The sequence below is a fragment of the Nomascus leucogenys genome, chromosome 13, assembly GCF_006542625.1.
Source record: "Nomascus leucogenys isolate Asia chromosome 13, Asia_NLE_v1, whole genome shotgun sequence".
Taxonomy (NCBI): Eukaryota; Metazoa; Chordata; class Mammalia; order Primates; family Hylobatidae; genus Nomascus; species Nomascus leucogenys.
Window position 1 is genome coordinate 86,592,727 of NC_044393.1, and position 18,981 is coordinate 86,611,707.

At 37.4% G+C, this 18,981-nt stretch overlaps 1 protein-coding gene across 1 annotated transcript in view; it reads right to left on the bottom strand.

The window, feature by feature from the left end:
• Nucleotides 1-18,981, bottom strand: part of DGKI (diacylglycerol kinase iota) — a 460,711-nt gene that overhangs the window by 205,679 nt on the left and 236,051 nt on the right. The window contains exons 9-12 of the mRNA XM_030825779.1: nt 17,359-17,433; nt 16,785-16,883; nt 8,033-8,115; nt 6,051-6,111 (exon numbers count right to left, since the gene is read on the bottom strand). Coding sequence (XP_030681639.1) covers nt 6,051-6,111; nt 8,033-8,115; nt 16,785-16,883; nt 17,359-17,433 — 318 coding nt within the window. The remainder of the gene's footprint in view (nt 1-6,050; nt 6,112-8,032; nt 8,116-16,784; nt 16,884-17,358; nt 17,434-18,981) is intronic.

The window sequence follows — 18,981 nt, forward strand, 5'->3', positions numbered from 1 at the left end:
ACTTCATCAATAAAGGCCCAGTTTCCTAGAAGCAAAATGTCCTCTTCCCATTTCTCCACTTAAAGTTGAGCCCTCAGTTTGCAAATCAGCCCCACCTTTGGCTGCCATCAAATCAGGAAGCCTTTCTTTTGCAGACTATAAAGAACAGTAAAAGCAGAGGTGTCCTGCAGTAAAAAGGGGCTATAAAAAACAAAATGGAAGCAAATACACACAATAGCAGGAGACATAAAAAATCTTGGGAAACAATCTGTGTCTCTGTCCTTAGAGAAAAACTTTACAAAAGATCTTAAAGCTGTTACTGGAAGCTCTGTCTTTACAGTAATCCGGAACCTGTTTCCGCCTGAAGTCCAGACTGCACATTGAAAGGTTCTATGGGCAGGAACTCTGCCACGGCTTTCATATTTTCCCAAATCATCTCCACCAGCTCACCTAGCACCCTTTCAATTAAATTATTTAATTAACTGCAACTTATTGCACTTGGTATATTTTCCACCAGAACTGAAGAAAGTTATCCTGATTGGGCCTAATGATTTTCCAGCTTGCAAAGTTCTTTCCTTCCTTCCTAGGAAAAGCAGAGCTGACAGATTGAGAACACCAGGTCCTCCGCTTTGTCCCTCAGCAGCCATGCACAGCAGCAGCTGGTCAATGCTGCCACCATCTGTCTGTTTTTAGCATTAGTTGTCACTGAATGTTTACCAAGTGCATTTTGAACAATATTTTCATTCTGCAGTATACTAACATGAGGGGTGGCTGAAGGGTGGAGATGACAGCGAACTGATATTTTCTTCCAACAGAACAGATGCACGTTGCACTGCCTTGTAGTACATGCAGGCCAAAAAGCGAAGGACACTCACGTTTGGAAATCAAAGGAAAACAAGAGTTTTGCTGAACTCTGAAAGAAAATGACCACACAGTATTGGATGGCTGGGGGACCCTTTTGAATATGTGCATGATAATTCTTCCTTTTGATATTTTAATGTATGTTTGCACTTAATAAAGCCAACGTGTTAAAAGAAATGTGCTTAAAATTAGCCCAAAAGAAATCAAGATAAAAGTCAGAATATGACCTTTTCTTAAAACAATATAGAATCCACACTGAAGGTACACTGTGTGCTTACTCATTGAAAGAGGATGAAATATAACTAGGCTGAGGATGAATGAGGAAAGGGGCTTAGGATGAGGGATTGTCCCTATCGATTAAAGGAAAATAATACTTCCTTCTTTGCACTGGCTGTGGTGAGTCAGGGCATGGGGATGTCTACCATTTGGGATGTCTTTTTATCTAGAGAAGCCAATAGAACAAGAAATAGGCATGAATTGGATGGCTGGAGTCAATTTAATGTCAGGCCTTTTGGGAATAATTAAAATGGTTACAGGTGGACTTGCAGATCCAGCCAAGTTCACCAAAGTCAGGAGCCAGATAGATAGGGACCATGGGTCACACACCTTAAGGAGCCATAATGAGAGTACATGAGCCTCAGGAGATCAGTTCATGTGCTCGTCAATATTTCAGCAGGGTGACAGCCATTGGGAGTTGAATAGGTGTCAGTGTGGCCAAGGAAGTGAGAAAATACAAATTAATCACATGACCAAAAACAGGCTATTTCTCACTTATAAACATGAAGGTTTGAGATCATTCTTGAGTTGGCTGAATTTTATTGCAGCCAAGAGATCTGAAAATGGGATCAGACCATCTGACAGCTGTAACTATGTGACAGCCTCTGAACTGTGCAAGCCAGTAACAAAGAGACTACACCTGCACTGTCCAACGCAGCAGCCATTGGCCACATGTGGTGATCCAGCATTCGAATATAGCTAATCCAAATTGGATGTGCTGTAAGTATAAAATATATGATAGATTTTGAAGACTGTACAAATAGAACATAAAATATCTTAACAACATTTATAAATTAACATATATTGAAATGATACTATTTTAGATAAATAAAATATATTATAAATTAATTTCACCTGCTTTTTACCTTTTTAAAAGTACCTTCTAGAAAATTCAAAATTGTACAAATCTGGCTTGCATTAAAGTTCCCTTGAACAATAGCCTATATTATTATAATGCTACAGCTATAAGAACCTTAGAGATCTGAATGCATTTCTTTGTAGATTTAGAAGGTCTCAAAAGAGGTTAAGGAACCTGCCAAAGGTCACAGAAATGAGGGCAGAATCACCTCTTTCACCTCCACTTCCAAGTGCATTATTGGGGATGTATCCCTCTGCTTTCTCATATTTTTTTTTTTTTTTTTTGAGACAGAGTCTCACTGTGTCACCCAGGCTGGAGTGCAGTAGCGCAATCTCAGCTCACTGCCACCTCCACCTCCTGAGTTCAAGCGATTCTCCTGCCTCAACCTCCCAAGTAGCTAGGATTACAGCTGTGTATCACCATGCCTGACTAATTTTTATATTTTTAATAGAGATGGTGTTTCATCAAATTGGCCAAGCTGATCTCAAACTCCTGACCTCAAGTGATGCACTCACCTCGGCCTCCCAAAGTGCTGGGATTATAGGCGTAAGCCACCACACCTGGCCTTTCATGTATTTTTTAAATAATATACAATTAAAGTAGCTAATATTGAAGCCTAAGAACTTTTTTCCAAAGTAATGCAAACTTTCTATACCTTAAATAATACTTTCTATACCTTAAATAATGCTCTTAATTTAAACTAATATGGTTATGGGGTAATATAGCCTTATCCTAGTCAGTGAAAAATATTCAATTTCTGATTTCTCCCTAAGCTTTGTCACTTTACTGGCAGCATTCTGCTAGCTTCTACAGTGATAGATGTGCTCACTAACTAAAGGCTGAATACCTTATGTCAAATATATACCTGAATTCAGAATTATACTCCACTTGCCTAAAGCCAGCAGTTTTCTTTATGAATTCCTCAGGCTGTTTCCTCTATATAAACTCTGCCTCCACCCACAATTAAAAGTTTCATTTTCTAAACTAACAAAACAAAAAAATATCAATCACATACCATGATAAACATTTCATATACCCCGTGTTTTTCACAAAACATCTTATTCTAACAAGGTAAATTAAATAAAACTTGGGTTTACATAAGGTACAAGATAAGCAAAGTTTTGATTCTGAGTATTTTAACTACAGATGTTACCACTGACAAAAATAATTAGTTTAAATGCACCAACTCTAGGGTAAATGTACTACTTTTATTTTAGGCATGCTGAATGCAAATGGCCATGCGGCACCCAAGTGTAAATGACTAGTACGTTTGTGAATTACATCAGAGGAGGTAAAAACAGAAGTTAAAAGATAGATAATGTCCCTAAGAGGAAAACGTACCTACCACATTAAAAAAAAATTAGTTACCCTTCTGGAATATTCATAAGTTATGGTATCATTAATGAAGTTGCTTGAAAAGACTGGATATGAAAAGTAGGAGAAGTAGGTAGTCTACATGTCAGGAGGCTGACAATGGCATCAGCGAGATCACAGACATTCGAAACTGTAATCGGATCTGGCCATTAGGAATTTATTAAGATTGTACCAACTTTCACTTACTCATCATTCTGGGTTTTGTCCCACATACTTTATTGAAACTGCTTTCTTGAAATTCCATATTCCATGGTAACTTTTCAGTCTCTCCTTAAAAATGTAACTACTGCCTCTTTCTTGAAACTCCTTTTTTGGTTTGTTTACTTGACAGAACAGACTGGTGGTTGTCCTATTCTTCTGTTTTTTCATTTATTTTCCTTTTGGACTTTGGCTCAGGCCCCATAATTATACGTTTCACAAGTGTGTGGACTTGGCTCTCTTTCCTCTTTATCCTTTATTCATTGGAATCCCATACTTTCAAATATGCATCTAATTACAGAGAATATCTCAATACTACAAGACCTAGCACAGTGCTTCCTCCACATACCTGCTGAGTAAAGAAGGAAAACGGGCAAATTATTATAAGGGGTCAAGATTTTTTTGGCCAGGCACGGTGGCTCACACCTGTAATCCCAGCACTTTGGGAGGCCAAGGCGGGTGGATCACGAGGTCAGGAGATCGAGACCATCCTGGCTAACACGGTGAAATGTCATCTCTACTGAAAATACAAAAATTAGCCCACTATGGTGGCACGTGCCTGTAGTCCCAACTACTCGGGAGGCTGAGGCAAGAGAATTGCTTGAACCTGGGAGGCAGAGGTTGCAGTGAGCTGAGATTGTGCCACTGCACTCCAGCCTGGGCGACAGAGGGAGACTCCATCTCAAAAAAAAAAAAAAGAAAAGAAAAGGAAGAAGAAAAGAAAGAGAATGAGGGAGGGAGAGGTGGAATGGGAGTTTCCATGGAGAAAGGGAGGCCTGGGAGATGGAGCACCCAAGGCAACAAAGAAGTCCAAGATCTGGGGATGTTATGCGTAGCTTATGTGGATTTGAGTTAAGAAAGAGAAAGGACGACATCCTCAACTTATCTGTTTTTGTTACTGAGGTTTAGAAAAGGAGAAAAGATGTGAGTGAGATGCTGAAGTCATATGAGAAGGCAAGTAGATGTTAAAATAAGGAAGATAACTGGATATGGTAAAGAGTCACAGTGAGTTTACCCTTTCATTAAAGATAACTAAGCTGGGGGATGCTTGAGTTAGGAAGCACACAGTATATCCATCCTCAGAGGGTTCATTTGGATGTAATTCTTACTAAAGAAAGTTGGGAAATTTTGCCCTAGCATATCCCTTAAATTTATCTCCCTAGAACACTAAAATCAATTGAAATTGGTATTGTGTGGGGAAAAAAAATTCCACGGCCAAACAATTTTGAAAAACGTTGGGTTTAAAAAAGTTAAATAGGTTTGGCTTCTTTGCTGTAAGACATTATAATGAATTTTATAAACTAATAATGTGTAATATGAACCTTGAATAAAGATAAAGACTATTTTTCCCAACTGAACATTGTTTTTACTCTCCACACAGTATCTGAGAGACCAATAAAAATCACAGTTCTATTTCATTCTCATTGCATTTATTGGTATATAATGTGTATCCAACCCTACATTAAGTGCTTACGTGCTAAGAGAGACAGTATTTGAAGATTTTGTTGCTACCTTTGAGAATAAAACATTCTAATTAGGGAAATTAGAGAAAAGCTAAAGATAGTTCATAATACAATCGTAGATCCTATGAGATCAGATTCCAAATCCGGAAGAAAAAGAACCAGACAACACAATCTAAATGTCATGATTCTCAATTCTTTACTTTGTTAACTATATCACCGTAAGTAGTAGAGGCCAAATGGAGAAAACAGATGAGGCATAATAAACAGGAGAAAATATATCCATGATATTAACCTTCAGCCCAATTCCACCTTTTTTCATAAATGAATACAAACATACAGTCAGAAGGAATAAGTTCTAATGTTCAATGGCAGAGTAGGGTGAGTACAGTTAGCGACAATGTATTATATATTTCAAAGTAGCTAGAAAAAAGAACTTGAAACGTTCCCAACACATAGAAATGATACTCTAGGTAATGGATACCTCCAAACCTTGACTTGATCATTATACATTCTATGCATAAAACAAAATATCACACATACCCCAAATACATGTAAAATATATCAACAAAAAAGAATATAAATAGGACCAATTAATAATCTTTAAGGCAAAACAATAGTCAATATTCTGAGTTTTATTCCCACTAGTAAAAAAAAAAATGTAATAATTCAATTGTGCCCACGTATTTCTCCCTACTGTGGCCAAATTATTAAGAATAAATGGAAACAGTTCAGCTTATATTTTAAAAGGAATTTATCTATCTATAATCTTCATTTTAAGGATTTGACCACATCCCTACTTCATGGCACAGGAAAGAATACAGCATAGTCGAGGGAGTGAAACACACATTAGAACAATCAAGTATGTATTCATAAGGACAATAACAAAGTCCCTTGTTACTCTTAGGGGCTATGATTCACATGACAGATATACATGTGTTAGGGGATTAGAAAGACTGGGCAATGACTAAAAAGAAGTGCCACAAGAAAACAATAAGAAAGATAGAATTGGCAGAGAACTGGATTTTCTTTCAGGGACCTACCGTTCCATCCCCACCACAGGCCAGAATTCGCAGATTTGGTACTTTCCTATACAATTCAAGCCTGTAGAGGAAATAGAAGAAAAAGTAAACAAAAGAACATTTCACTGGCTAGAGCAGAGAGAAAGCAGAGGACAACATGGGTAGGGGTGGTGTCCGCTGGAGAAAATGTATAATCATGAGGATGACAATGCTATCATAAGTCCCAAGTAACCACAGGAAGAATGACTCCCACAAGTGGAACAGGTGTAGGCATCAGACATTATTTTTGAATAAATAATTCAACGCTGGAATTTAAGGGATTTTAGGATGTCCTTTATTTCCCATAACTTCTATTATATGTCAACGTTATTTTCCTCATTAGTTTTGACTTCCTTTTCTTTTCCCATCATTTCCTCTTCTCCTTTCCCCAAGAAAATCATCATTAATTGATAATCAATAGTCCTTATATATCCCCTCTTTATATTTATTAGCTTTCCCTGGATGTATTTACTTTTTCTAACTTATACTTTCTACTCTTAATCCTAAGAAATCTTTTTCAGCGAGATGGGGAGGCTTCCCCACTATCAGATGTGAACACAGGTATCACATCTACAATTCCATCTAGTCTCTCTCTCAGCTCAGTTACTTACACACCACTTATACCTCCAACCCAAAGTGGGAAGATTGACTGATTTTTCTTTATTTCAAACTTCTCTGCTTGAAATAAGATCATTTTGTCTTTCCTCTTGGCTCTCAGGAAAATGCATTGACACTGCCCCTGCTAAATCTTTTGCTTAGGGGAAGCTGCTAGAGGCTGTAATCTAGAAAATATCACCTATTTAAATCACAAAATATGGTTTTTTCCTAAAAATATTTCCTGTCCTACCATGTTCTTTATGGTGACCTCTCAAGTGTCTCTCTAGGGTCTAACTAAAGTGATAAAATCTTAAGAAAAATAAGCTCCTAAAATGGCACATGCCAGGATAGCAGATTTGCCTTAGCATAATCAAGTACAGAAAATAAAAATAAATAAATATATATATGTGTGTGTGTGTGTGTGTATTATGGGACAGAGAGAGAAAGAATCTTGCAGCAAACTCAACTGGCAAAGAAATTTATACATTAAGAAAATAACAAATTAATTTTCATATTTCCTAATCTGCATGCTTAAAATAAGTAATTTATCCATTTTATACAAGAATACTATTTCTCTAGAAATCACCTTTTCCTCTGATATTGTTACTTATTAAAAAATAAATGGTATCTTTGTGTTCTAACGCTTATCAGATAACATCTGAACTATCCTAGTACATGAATTTAAAACAGGGAACCAGAGAACAGCAGAAGTGTCCTTGGTCTTTTCCACTGCGTGCCTCTCCACCAAAGGGGAGAAACAAGATATGGGTCACCTACAATCTAGACTTTACTTTAAACACTTCTAACAAGCAGAGAATGAGATTTCTAGGAAGCTCAAAAAAGGGATTGAGCAGGAATTAATATGTCTTCCCCACATTTGTACAGAGTCCTCAGGTATAATCAATTGATTCTCTCTCTCGCACACAAGCACGCGCACACACACACACACACACACTCTCTCTTTTCAGTTCAAATGTTCATAAACAAACATGGCTCCACCCTCCACAGACATACATTTACATTCCATTAATGTGCATCTCCAAAGTTGTACATGAAGAAATAGAAAAACAATGAGTCCTTTCTCAATTCACAGATTTGCGGAGAACAACCTACAGTTACACATACGTAAGTAACAAACACACTAGACGTATCCTGAGTTAATAGCTGGGAAGATATGTTTTGAAGGGAACTAAGCCAATCTAGAGTAGGAGAGAACTTTAGATGAAGTTTTAAAGGAAGGAGAGTACAGGTGAGAAAGTAGATGACAGATGGTCAGGAAATACCTCACAAGGTAATCAGATAATGAAGCAGAAAATTCTCACTTGCCTAAAATACATATGGACCATGGAGAATATTTCCAGACTTACGCATCTTTTGGCCCTTCCTGAGAAAGATCAAAGACTTGCCGTGGATTCAGGTACCACATGAACATCTGCAGGACTTTGGTTCCCTGTAAAAAATAAATACACAAAAAGGCAATAATAGGAAGAAATTTCCCAAGAATAACTGCTCATTTAAAAAATAAATACTTTTATTTAAAATAATACACAGGGCACGGTGGCTCACGCCTGTAATCCCAGCACCTTGAAAGGCTGAGGCAGGTGGATCGCTTGAGCCCAGGAGTTTGAGACTGGCGTGGGCAACATGACAAAATCCCGTCTCTACAAAAAATACAAACATTAGCCAGGTGTGGTGACACACGCCTTTAGTCCCAGCCAAGGAGGCGGAGTGTGCAGTGAGCCGAGATCACACCATTGCACTCCAGCCTGAGTGACAGGAGTGAAACCCTGTCTCAAAAAGTAAAAATAAGTGAGTGAATGAATGATGAATAAATAAATAAAATAATATCTAATTATAAGCAGTATAGAAGAGTAGTTAAAATCACGGGCTTTGGTCATGGATATCCATAGGTTGAATGTCAGGTCAGATGTTTATCTAACCGGTGTAACTCTGGGCAAGTTTCTTCATTTCATTTAGCTCAGCCCACCTTTTCTTTAACACAGAGATAAGAATGCCCAGTTTGTAGACTTGTTGCAAGGATTAAAAGCCATAATTTTTGGGAAGTACATCACAGTGTTTAAAATGCAGTAAGCCCTTAATGAATACTATTTATTTTACTATCATTAATGTATGAAAATCCATATAGAAAAGTTATTAGTCTATGTAATTTGACATTAATTTTCACTTTATTGTACAGATTGTCTGTATAACATATGGGCAGTATTCGCTAAGTATTAATGTAATGTTATAGAAATAGTTTTTTCTAACTGAAGCAAAAGTATCCCAGGCTCCCAGTTATTTTATACACATATAAAACTTCCTTAGTAAGATCACAGGTTACTTTGACATTTTCAATCTCCGTGCCTATACTGGTTTGTTTAAGCCGAACACTTCTCTCTCACATGAACATTTTCGGGGCATTTTAAGTAACTGTGACATTTATAGAGATCATCATTACAGCAGATATAAGGTCACTTTAGAGATCATTTTTAAAGTGGATTGAGCAAACAAAAAATGCAAGAAGGATCTTTTTATCAAGCAATACCAAAAGAGCTTTAAAAATGAGTAGGATGCCCCATTTTATCACCCATAGCAAATAATATTTGACCAGTTGAGCCGAGTTTGTTGCTCATAATATTGTTGTTTTAGTAGATATCATCATTGCTCTTTAAAATATGCCTAGGTTTGTATATCTAATAAGCTGCATTTAAGAGTCATCCTAGTATAGTGGACATAGTATGAGATTTGAGGTCAAACTAACTTTAGTGTTCTGAGTAATCATGAGCATTTATAACCTTGCAGAAATGCAGTATATAAAATAGAAAGGATGTCCACCTTCCAGGGTGAGTATGAGAATTAAATGAATCAGTAGCAGTCACGTATCTAGCACAGTAGATGGCACAAAACAGCCCTTTGTTAATGTTAATCCTTTTCTTTTTTGCAGCCTGTTAATCTATTCATTAAATTACACTTGAGAATGTGAGCTCTAAAGTGTAGCTTATAATTATCACATTGTTACTCCTGTTGTTACATAGGCCAATGCAGGTCTTTTGTTGCATGTACCAGCCAAACCTATAATTTAGAAGTTCTGCCTTATCATGTGCTTGCTATAATTTTAGGAATCACATTCTATCTAATAATTACAACGAATCCTTCAGTTTCACCAAATGACATATTTTGCTTCCTATCAAATTCAAACATAGATTTAGATATATATACACACTAAATACTGGATCATTTTCCCTCTTCTCATGCTGAGCCTTGCTATAAAGTGTGTTTGGGATTATCTCGAATAATCTTTCATGTTTAATAGGTAACGCAGGAGTTATTTTAATGACCAACTAATTTATAAAACATTTCCAACTGACTTGCTAGAAAATTCTTTGTTCAGTTTTAGATTGCTAGAGTAGTTTGAATTGTTGATGTTAATTACTCCTTTCCACCTTTGCTATAGTAGAGTGCATATCTCAGTTTCAGCCTCTCTATTATGCAAATATTAATAGGTAATTAACATCTTCCAAAAAATAAAAATAAAAAGCATTGAGAGGCTGTTTTCCTTAAACTTGAATTTCTCTAAAAGGTCTGAGTGGCCACAGAGGTGCCATTTCTATTGCAGTCTATTGGAATAACATCCCTGCAATTGTGTAGAGATAACTTGCATAGCCAGGCATGGCTACCCTGTTGAAGTTGACATTCAGGCATGATATAATTACATCTTTTAAAAAGTAATCTTCTTTCCAAAATATGGTATTTATTACCAAAAACGATAAGTATCTAAAAGAAAGCGTTGAAAAAATGCTCCACCTAGTGGGTGGAGAAACAAAGCTCTAACTCACACATTTAAATGAATTCTATTAACTCTGCTGTTACCTCTAGGTTAAGTCATTTTAAAGCTTTAATAGAGGTAATTTATCAAATGTAACTGAACGGTTTGACAAATATTAATTCACCAGGAGAAGGGTAATTCATTTCTTCCTCAATAGTAGGATTAAATCTGCTCATTTAGACACCTGTCACTAACAACTCTCCAACACACTCATAGTTATCACATGCTATAATGCCAAACACAAAAACTGCAACTTTTGTGCAAGAGTCTAATTTTCTCTAAATGAAAAAAAACAGCTTATATGCCAACCCCAATCCATGCATGCTGTTGTAGATATACCTCACTGGCCACAGAACTTTTTTAGATCTTATAAGAATGGGTATTCCTAAGGAGTGAAAAGAACATTATTCTTCCAAGCAGCAAGTACTAGGGAGGGAGTGCAACAGGAGAATAAAAATTCCCAAAAAGTGGCTGGATTGAACAAGATTCATTCATTCACCTACTATGTGACAGGCACAGTTTTAGGTAGGAGAATACAGAGATGAACAAGACAGAGATGATCTTGCTCTCAGAAGGAAGTTCTGTGCATTATTCATAAAGGAAAGGGGGTGTGGAGAAGCAGTCAAGAATGGGTGGGTTCAAACAGCTCATCAATCTTCATCAAAGCACCATAACTCTAGTGTAGGCTGAAACTCTGCTATGTTACGAAGTCTTGGTTTATATCATGCAGGCATTATCTAGATTATAGAAAGAACAACTGCCCAGACAATAAGAAAGGCCTGAGAAAAAATACATTAATGAGAGGAAGGGCTTAAGAAATAATTATTTCAAACTGCTTCAAACAATCCAAACAGAATGCCTCATTTATTCGATAAATACGTATTAGGCCCCTACTCTGTCCTTGTGTGCCGTCGGGATCTCAGAATTTACTGGAAGGAGAGCAATACAAAATAAATTAATTCACTAAAGATGGGAACTTCTCTGATACAGATGTCTGCTGAGGATGATGAGTGCCCAAAGGAAACACTCATAAGCCCAAGTTGAGAGATTAGAAGGCGTTGTAAGTAAAATATCTGAAATGTGTCTTGAAAAATGAGTAGAGTTAACTGTTTCTTTCCACCTCAAATAGATGAAGAAACTTCAGGGTAAAGGCACAAAAGGTGTGAAACAGCAAGACATCCCATGAAAAAGCTATATTCTGTTCACTTTTCTGAACCATGAGATAGGGAGTTGCAAGAGAGGAGACAGCTGAAGTGAGTTGTGGTTTAAATAATGTACGCTGAGAAGCTTAGGCTTTAATTTATAGAAAACAAGGAGTCATTCAAAAGTCTTAATTAAGAGATTCAGACCACCTTTTTTTTCTCCCAGACTGACTTTTTTTATATACATCACTCTGGCTACAGATTAAGGAACCAGACCTATCACCGGAGCTAGTTTGGGTCTCAGCTGCCCAGTCCTCCCACCAATATTATAATTTCAGAAATAGGACTTTCCATAGATTCGTCATTTGGTTGTTTTAATTCCATCCGTTGAGGCTAGCTGGACAAGAAGATATTGGGGCTGGATTTTGACAAGTGTCCTCATCTATTGACTGCCCTCTGCCCTCTTCCCTGCCTACTCTAAACCTTAGGAGCCTAAACTTTTATCTAAACATAATGATCCTTGAATTACCACTAGGTTGAGAAGTTTCCAGTACTGCAAAAAAGTAACCACTTCATTAAAGTTGTTTGTCCAATTATTTAGAAACCGTTTTGGGACTCAAATTTCTCACCTGAAGTTATTTACTCTTTCTGTCTTCCCCTTCTCCCCACCTTGATGTGACTGGCCCCTGACTTAGGAGAGGTGGCCCTAGTCTGAGAAAGCCTATTCCCAGATGGTGGTGTAAACTCAGCTGGCATGTGTCTGTCCACAGACTGGATACCTCTTCCTCGATCACCCTACTGATAAAGACCCTGGGACCTGTAATCCAAGGATCCAACTCCTGCCATACCTCTACCCTAGGATTCCACATCGAACAGTGTGCAAAGCCAGGGTCTGGATCCCTTGGCTCTCAGGGATGACCAGCTAGAATCGTCCTAGAGGTCAGAACATTGCTTTACCCTGAAGTTAAAGTCTAGGTCACAGGAAGAGAAAGTCATGACAGAACGTGAGGGAGAGACAGCATGAAAGCAGGAAACACTGAGAGGTATCACAGGATTCTATAAAGCTCAGAAAGATGCTAATGAGTCCAGGACCTCAAAGAAAAATCTAAGTTTTGACATTAAGGCAAACAGAAGTGTAAGGGAGGGATCTATTTCTCTAGTACTCAAAAGTTTCCACACATAGGAGGGGACTGCACTGGAGTAAACCTTGTCTTACACTTACTATCTCTTTCCACAGAAGGAGGTATTCAAAGTTGAAATTTTTGGCTGGGCACAGTGCTGTAATTCCAGCACTTTGGGAGGCCGAGGCGGGCAGATCACCCGAGGTCAGGCATTCCAGACCAGCCTGGCCAACATAGTGAAACCCTGTCTCTACTAAAAATACAGAAATTAGCCTGGTGTGGTGGCACATGCCTGTAATCTCAGCTACTTGGGAGGCTGAGCCAAGAGAATTGCTTGAACCCGGGAGGTGGAGGTTGCAGTGAGCTGAGATCGCGTCACTGCACTCCAGCCTGGGTGACAGAGCAAGACTCCGTCTCAAAAAAATTAAATTAAATTAAAAAGTTGAAATTTTGGTCCTTGATTCCTCAAATAATTCAAATCCCAATAAAATAATAGCAGCAGCGCTACCAAGCTCTACAGCTTTGCAAAACACCCAGTGTCATCACTACGTTAAGAGTGTTGGAAAAACAAAGAGACAATTACTGCTAAGTTTAAATGAAGAGATTTAACAACCTAGGTGTTCATCAACGGAAGAATGGGTAAAGAAACTGTGGTATATATACATAATAAAATACTATTTGACCATAAAAAGGAATGAAATCCTGTCATTTGCAGCAACAAAGATAGAACTGGAGGTCCTTATGTTAAGTGAAATAAACCCGGCACAGAAAGACAAAAATTGACATGTTCTCACTCGTATGTAATAGAGCTAAAAAAGTGGATCTGACAGAGGTAGAGAGTAGAATGATACTTACCAGAGGCTGGGAAGGGTGTGGTGGGCGTGGGGGATGACCAAAGGTTGGATAGTGAGCACAAACATACAATTACATAGAAGAAATAGGTTCTAGTGTTTGCACAGTGGGGTGACTATACTTAACAACAGTATATTGTACATTTCAAAATAGCTAGAAGATTTGAAATATTTCAAACACAAAGAAATGATAAATGTTTGAGGTGATAGATGTGCTAAATACCCTAACTTGATCACTAGACATGCCATAAATGTTATCAAAATAGCATATGTACTCCATAAGTATGTACAAAAAGAATGTATCAATTTAGAAAAAAAATTAAAGAGTTTTAAAATATGGGATTTCTTAAAAGAGAGACATAGAAGCAGTCCTTACATAGTTCATCCCAATACATTCCTTCAAAATGATTTTCTTACACAAGTAAAAGATTATATAAAGAAAAAAAGCTATTTTTCTTGCCAGTAGGTGGCAATATTGTCCAGTAATTTACTTAAAAAACAGACGACTAGCAAGTTAAAAATGAAAAAAAAAGAAAAAAAAGGAAAAAAAAGTCTAAAGCCTAAGTTTCAAAGACAGAAGGAGATAGGAATGCTTTATATCTAAAAGCAGGTGAGTGGAATAAGTAAATTATTAAAAGGCAAAACTCAAGATTTAACAAAAACTATCTATTTTTCTATTGGTCACAGTAAGGCCCTGCTAACCAGAGTATGGTTCTCTGAGCAGCAGTCTCAGCACCTGCGAGCTTGTTACGAACGCAGCATCTTAAGGCCCGCCCCGACTTAGTGAAGCAGAATCTGCATTTTAACACAATTCCCATCTGAATCATATGCACATTAAATTCCACCATATTATTCCTCTGTTCAAAAGCCAAAAGATTTTTTAAACTAAAATATTTTAAACAGCAAAAAAACTAGTTTCCATTGCATAAATCCAAAGTCTTCAACCTGAAGTATCCTGTTTCTTGAAGACGTGATTCCATAGGATCATTCTAATCTTTAATCGCATTTCCAATAACTTAATATGCATGCGCCACTCATCATATTGTCCTCAAAATGAATAATCGGCATCATGACATCTGTTCTTCTAATCCTATTATACAATTATTTAACTATGTGCCATGTTCTAGAAATCACATATTCAATGGTGGACCTGCATCCCAACAGTGAAGATGCACACAGAGCAGTTATGTTGCAGTTCATATCATGCAAGTGTGTACCAAGGGCTATCGGGGCAAAGTGGGCAGGATGATTGATCTCAAGAAATGGTTCAGAAAGGCACCACTGAGCCTTGAAGGATGAACAAGAATTTGCCGAACAGGAATCTGCCACAGTAAAGAGCAGGAAAAGGACAGACCTTCCAGTCTTCTCTCCTCTGCATAACTAAGTAGTGCCCATCTTTGATTTCAGCCACGTCCATGACACCATTTCCTTATCTCTCCCCAGTCACTGCTTACCTCTGAAATATCATAGCACTGCAGTCTGAGCCACTCAATTTAGAAGTCACATGCAGTTAATGTTGCTTAAATTATTTTCCATTTGTTCCTTTTGTGTCATTTACAAGATGTCTTTAGAAAATTCATTTTAAGCTTCCTTGACCTCTCTTTTCTATTTAGTGAAATAGGAAGCAATATTAGATAATCTCTGAAGTCCCCGTCATTAATAATTTACACAAAGACTGGAATAGGAACAGGTTATGTCTTAACTGGATCATCAGCTCCTTAAAGAAATAGATAACTTACAAGATTCTGTGTGCCCTAGGAAAGAGCTTATAATGATTTAATAAATGCATCTTATATGTGGACTGTCATGACAAAATATATTTGAAACTAATTAATATGTGGTGCTCAGGTGGCCAAAATCATGGAACCAATTACATTTCCATGTCTCAGGGTTCCCAGCTGCATCTCTAACCTTTGATAGAACATAGGGATACTAGCCCAAGAGAGTGGGTATGGTTCAGGGAAAATTAAACCTCATTTCAAGGAAACCCACGTCTAGGTCCTCCTCTAATGATGTCTCAGAATTGCCATCATTACTCCATGAAGATCTCTCGGCAACTCAAAACAGCAGGACTTGAAAACAGACGGTTTCTTTGCTTACACAAATTTCTTTTCCTTGTTCTCCAAAATGTTCATATTTTTACCATAACAAGTTTTTGAGAATTTTGAAGAGAGAGATGAAAGGAGGAATAATATTTCATTTAAATCCTAAGCTCCCCTAAGAGAAGTTTTATTTTAATTAATACGTTCTGGACAATGCCCATTGTCTTTAGTACTAAGAACATCATCTTCGACCAGTGGGTCAATCCTGATTATACAACTTACCTTCCTTATACGGGATGACTAAAGGGTTTCAAATCTCCAGTTGTTTATTGTAAAACTTGAAGGAATCTTGTCTCAAAATGTAAAATATATACTGCGTGGATAAAGAAAATATTTTCTCATCCAAACTCAGAAGAAAATAGCAGAAACTTACAGCCCATAGAAGAGTGTTGATAAGAAGCCTCAGAGAGTGGGAAGATAACTGGATGAAGAGACAAAGACCAGGATTCAAGAATAAATTCTGTCCTTTAAAGAGCAGTGCCACTTCAGGCATGCCTTTAGACTTAACTTTTCTAAGTCAATTTCTTCATTCTCAAATGAGATAAGTATCTGTACTATTGGATTTGGGCTAGGACCAAGTGAAACCTTAAGAAGTTGATATTTTCTATAATGTTGGTGGTATTTGGTAGTGATTATCATGGCTCATGAATCATCCTTTTTTCTTCTCTGAGGATAGGGACGAAAGTAGTTGTATCTAAATTGCAATAGAAAGAAATAAAAAGAAGTTGATAAAGGGCCTCCTAACTACAAGAATTGAGGAATCCTGAAACATATGAACTAAGAGAAATTCTAGAATATCCTTTCTTGAAAATCTGTAAGGAAAAAGTCAGTAGTTAGGTTTCTTAAGTGCCTCTGTTATAGTCTTATATGGAAGCAGACAGCTAAATTATAGAACATCTAGGTTTTGCCCAGCCCTGTAATGTGTAAAGCTATCAGAGAAACAATAAGCTTGTTCCTGAAAAACCAGTGTCTTCAAAAGCTTGGGATCCTAGTGGTACTATTTTAACTGGCAGTGAGAGTTGTGTCTTCAAGAAATTATCAAAACTTCTAAGTTAAAAATCGTGAAAAATTACTCACCTGGTTGCCTCCACTCTTGGGATTCACAAATACAAGCAAGGGTTTCATGAGAGGAGAAGAGATGGGTTTTATCACAAAAGGACGACCTTTGTTTTCCTGCTGAAAGAAGCAATCAGCACTGTTAGGATACACGTCCATGGCTTGAAAGGCAACCCCAGGGCAAGGGAGGTGGAAAACCACCACCACCACTACCACCCCAATAATACATTTTGTTTCCCAGGGCTGACTCTTAACATGACTTCCACGTAAGGCTTGGAAGAAAGTATCTCAAGTTATCATTTGCTCCAGAGAATTAAGCCAGGCTTTTTATTTTACTCTGTAAACTCCAAATATTCCAGAAATATTAGCTTTGATCTTCATCATCATCATCTTGGGGGTAACATTTCCAGGCAAGCGCAGAGGTTAGTTTTGAGCATTTGTTTTTTTTAAAGAACAGAAAGAATTCTGTTGTGGTTAGAGTGTAGTGAGGAGAAAGCAGTGGTAGAAGATAGATTAGAAAAATCAACTTGGACCAGATCTCATAAGGACAGAGTAGACTATAGAAAGAAAGTGGAAATTCCTCTGAAACACTTACTTCCATCCCTCTTTTACTGGCTTTTCTTTTAAAGCTTGTTCTCTTCTTCTTCCGATTTGAAGCCTTCAGGGAGTTCTGTAGGGAGAGAGACAAACACCTGAGCTCAGAGGCAGCCAGCCCAGGAGCCTTCCCATGCAGAACCAAGTAGAAGATGACGGCAGCGCATGCTGTTCCACTGCATGCTTCTCATGCTTTCACACTTCCAAGCCACTGTTCATGGGTAAGCCACAGACAGAAATCAGTCGAGTGCTTCAGAGTAAGCGACTGACTCTCCACCACACGGAGAGGCAGGGAGTAAGAACCCCAGAGGCTCTCATGGACTCACATAACAACACATGTTATACCTGCCAACCCTCCCAGTAAAAATGGAAGAATCCCAAATTCTCTGAGGGGCTCCAGTCTCCCGCCCAACCAGGTTCGTCTCCCGCCCAACCAAGTTCAAGTTCATCTCCTCGTATGGAGATCACCTATGTGGAAATGTAAAAAAGGAGGCCATTTTTCATGTTTTTATTTTTCTTTTTTGTTTTTTTTTTCTTAGTTTACTCTTTTGGTAATGATCTTTTCTAGTAACAGTCATAAAATGACTCTTGACCCTACTCGAAATTTATGATCCAACTGTCCTATCAGTTGTCTGACTTGTAAAATGCAAAGATAATACTCACCTTAAATCACTATGACAGTGGGATGGAAGTCATTGTTCTTTCTTTCTCTGTCTAAAGACCTAATGGTTTAAAAAGTTTTCCCTCCCCTGGTAGCCTTGATTTTTTTCTTCTTATAAAAGTGCCTTAAACTTGTTGAAATACAGTGACCCCCAAATTTACTTTCCTTGTCTTTCTCTTTCTAGAAATTTTATAGACCACAATATTGTGATTACTTCAACTAACCATTTTCTCTTAATATTTGATATAGATGCTTTGAGAAGAACCTGTCATAGGGATCAGTCACAACCCACTGATTGAAGACAAGATAAAAACAGATTTAATTAGTGGAGAGTCAATGATTAATTAGACTGCTATCTTTAAAAGGCAAGATATTACTGACCATATAATAGATGTTTAACAAAGTGTTGACAGCAAGAAAGGCAGAATTCTTCAATTAAAAGTTTATATAAATATATATGCATGCATTGTTCGAGTAAAGTTGTCAAACAGCCTCAAGAAATGCAAATGTCTATTCTTCTACTTTTTAATGTATTCTTTTTTCTTTGAGCATTCAAAATAATCTTTAGTATAAAGTACATATACTAAGTTATCCAAATTAGTAAGCTCCTATTTAGCTTTTATTTTCCTTTGACTTGGATTTGGGAAAAACAATAAGTTGATATATGACCTGTGTTCACCAGGGATGAGGGAAATTTTCAAGAACTACCATCTGCCCCAAGGTTTTCTTTCCCATCAGATTAAAAGATCTCAGGATCTCAGAGTCACACCAGGAAAAGAAAGAGTGAGGAGCTCATGGGTGCTCTAGACCCCAGGTCATTCCTCATCACTCACTGTTGACTATACTTCCCCCTGAAAATAGATCTTCAAGTTTCTAAACTCTCAGTTAAATGGGTCTTTTATCATGTCCCTCACTGAGGAATATTTTGCATTATGAAAGTATTTGCTATATTTTGATAGATTT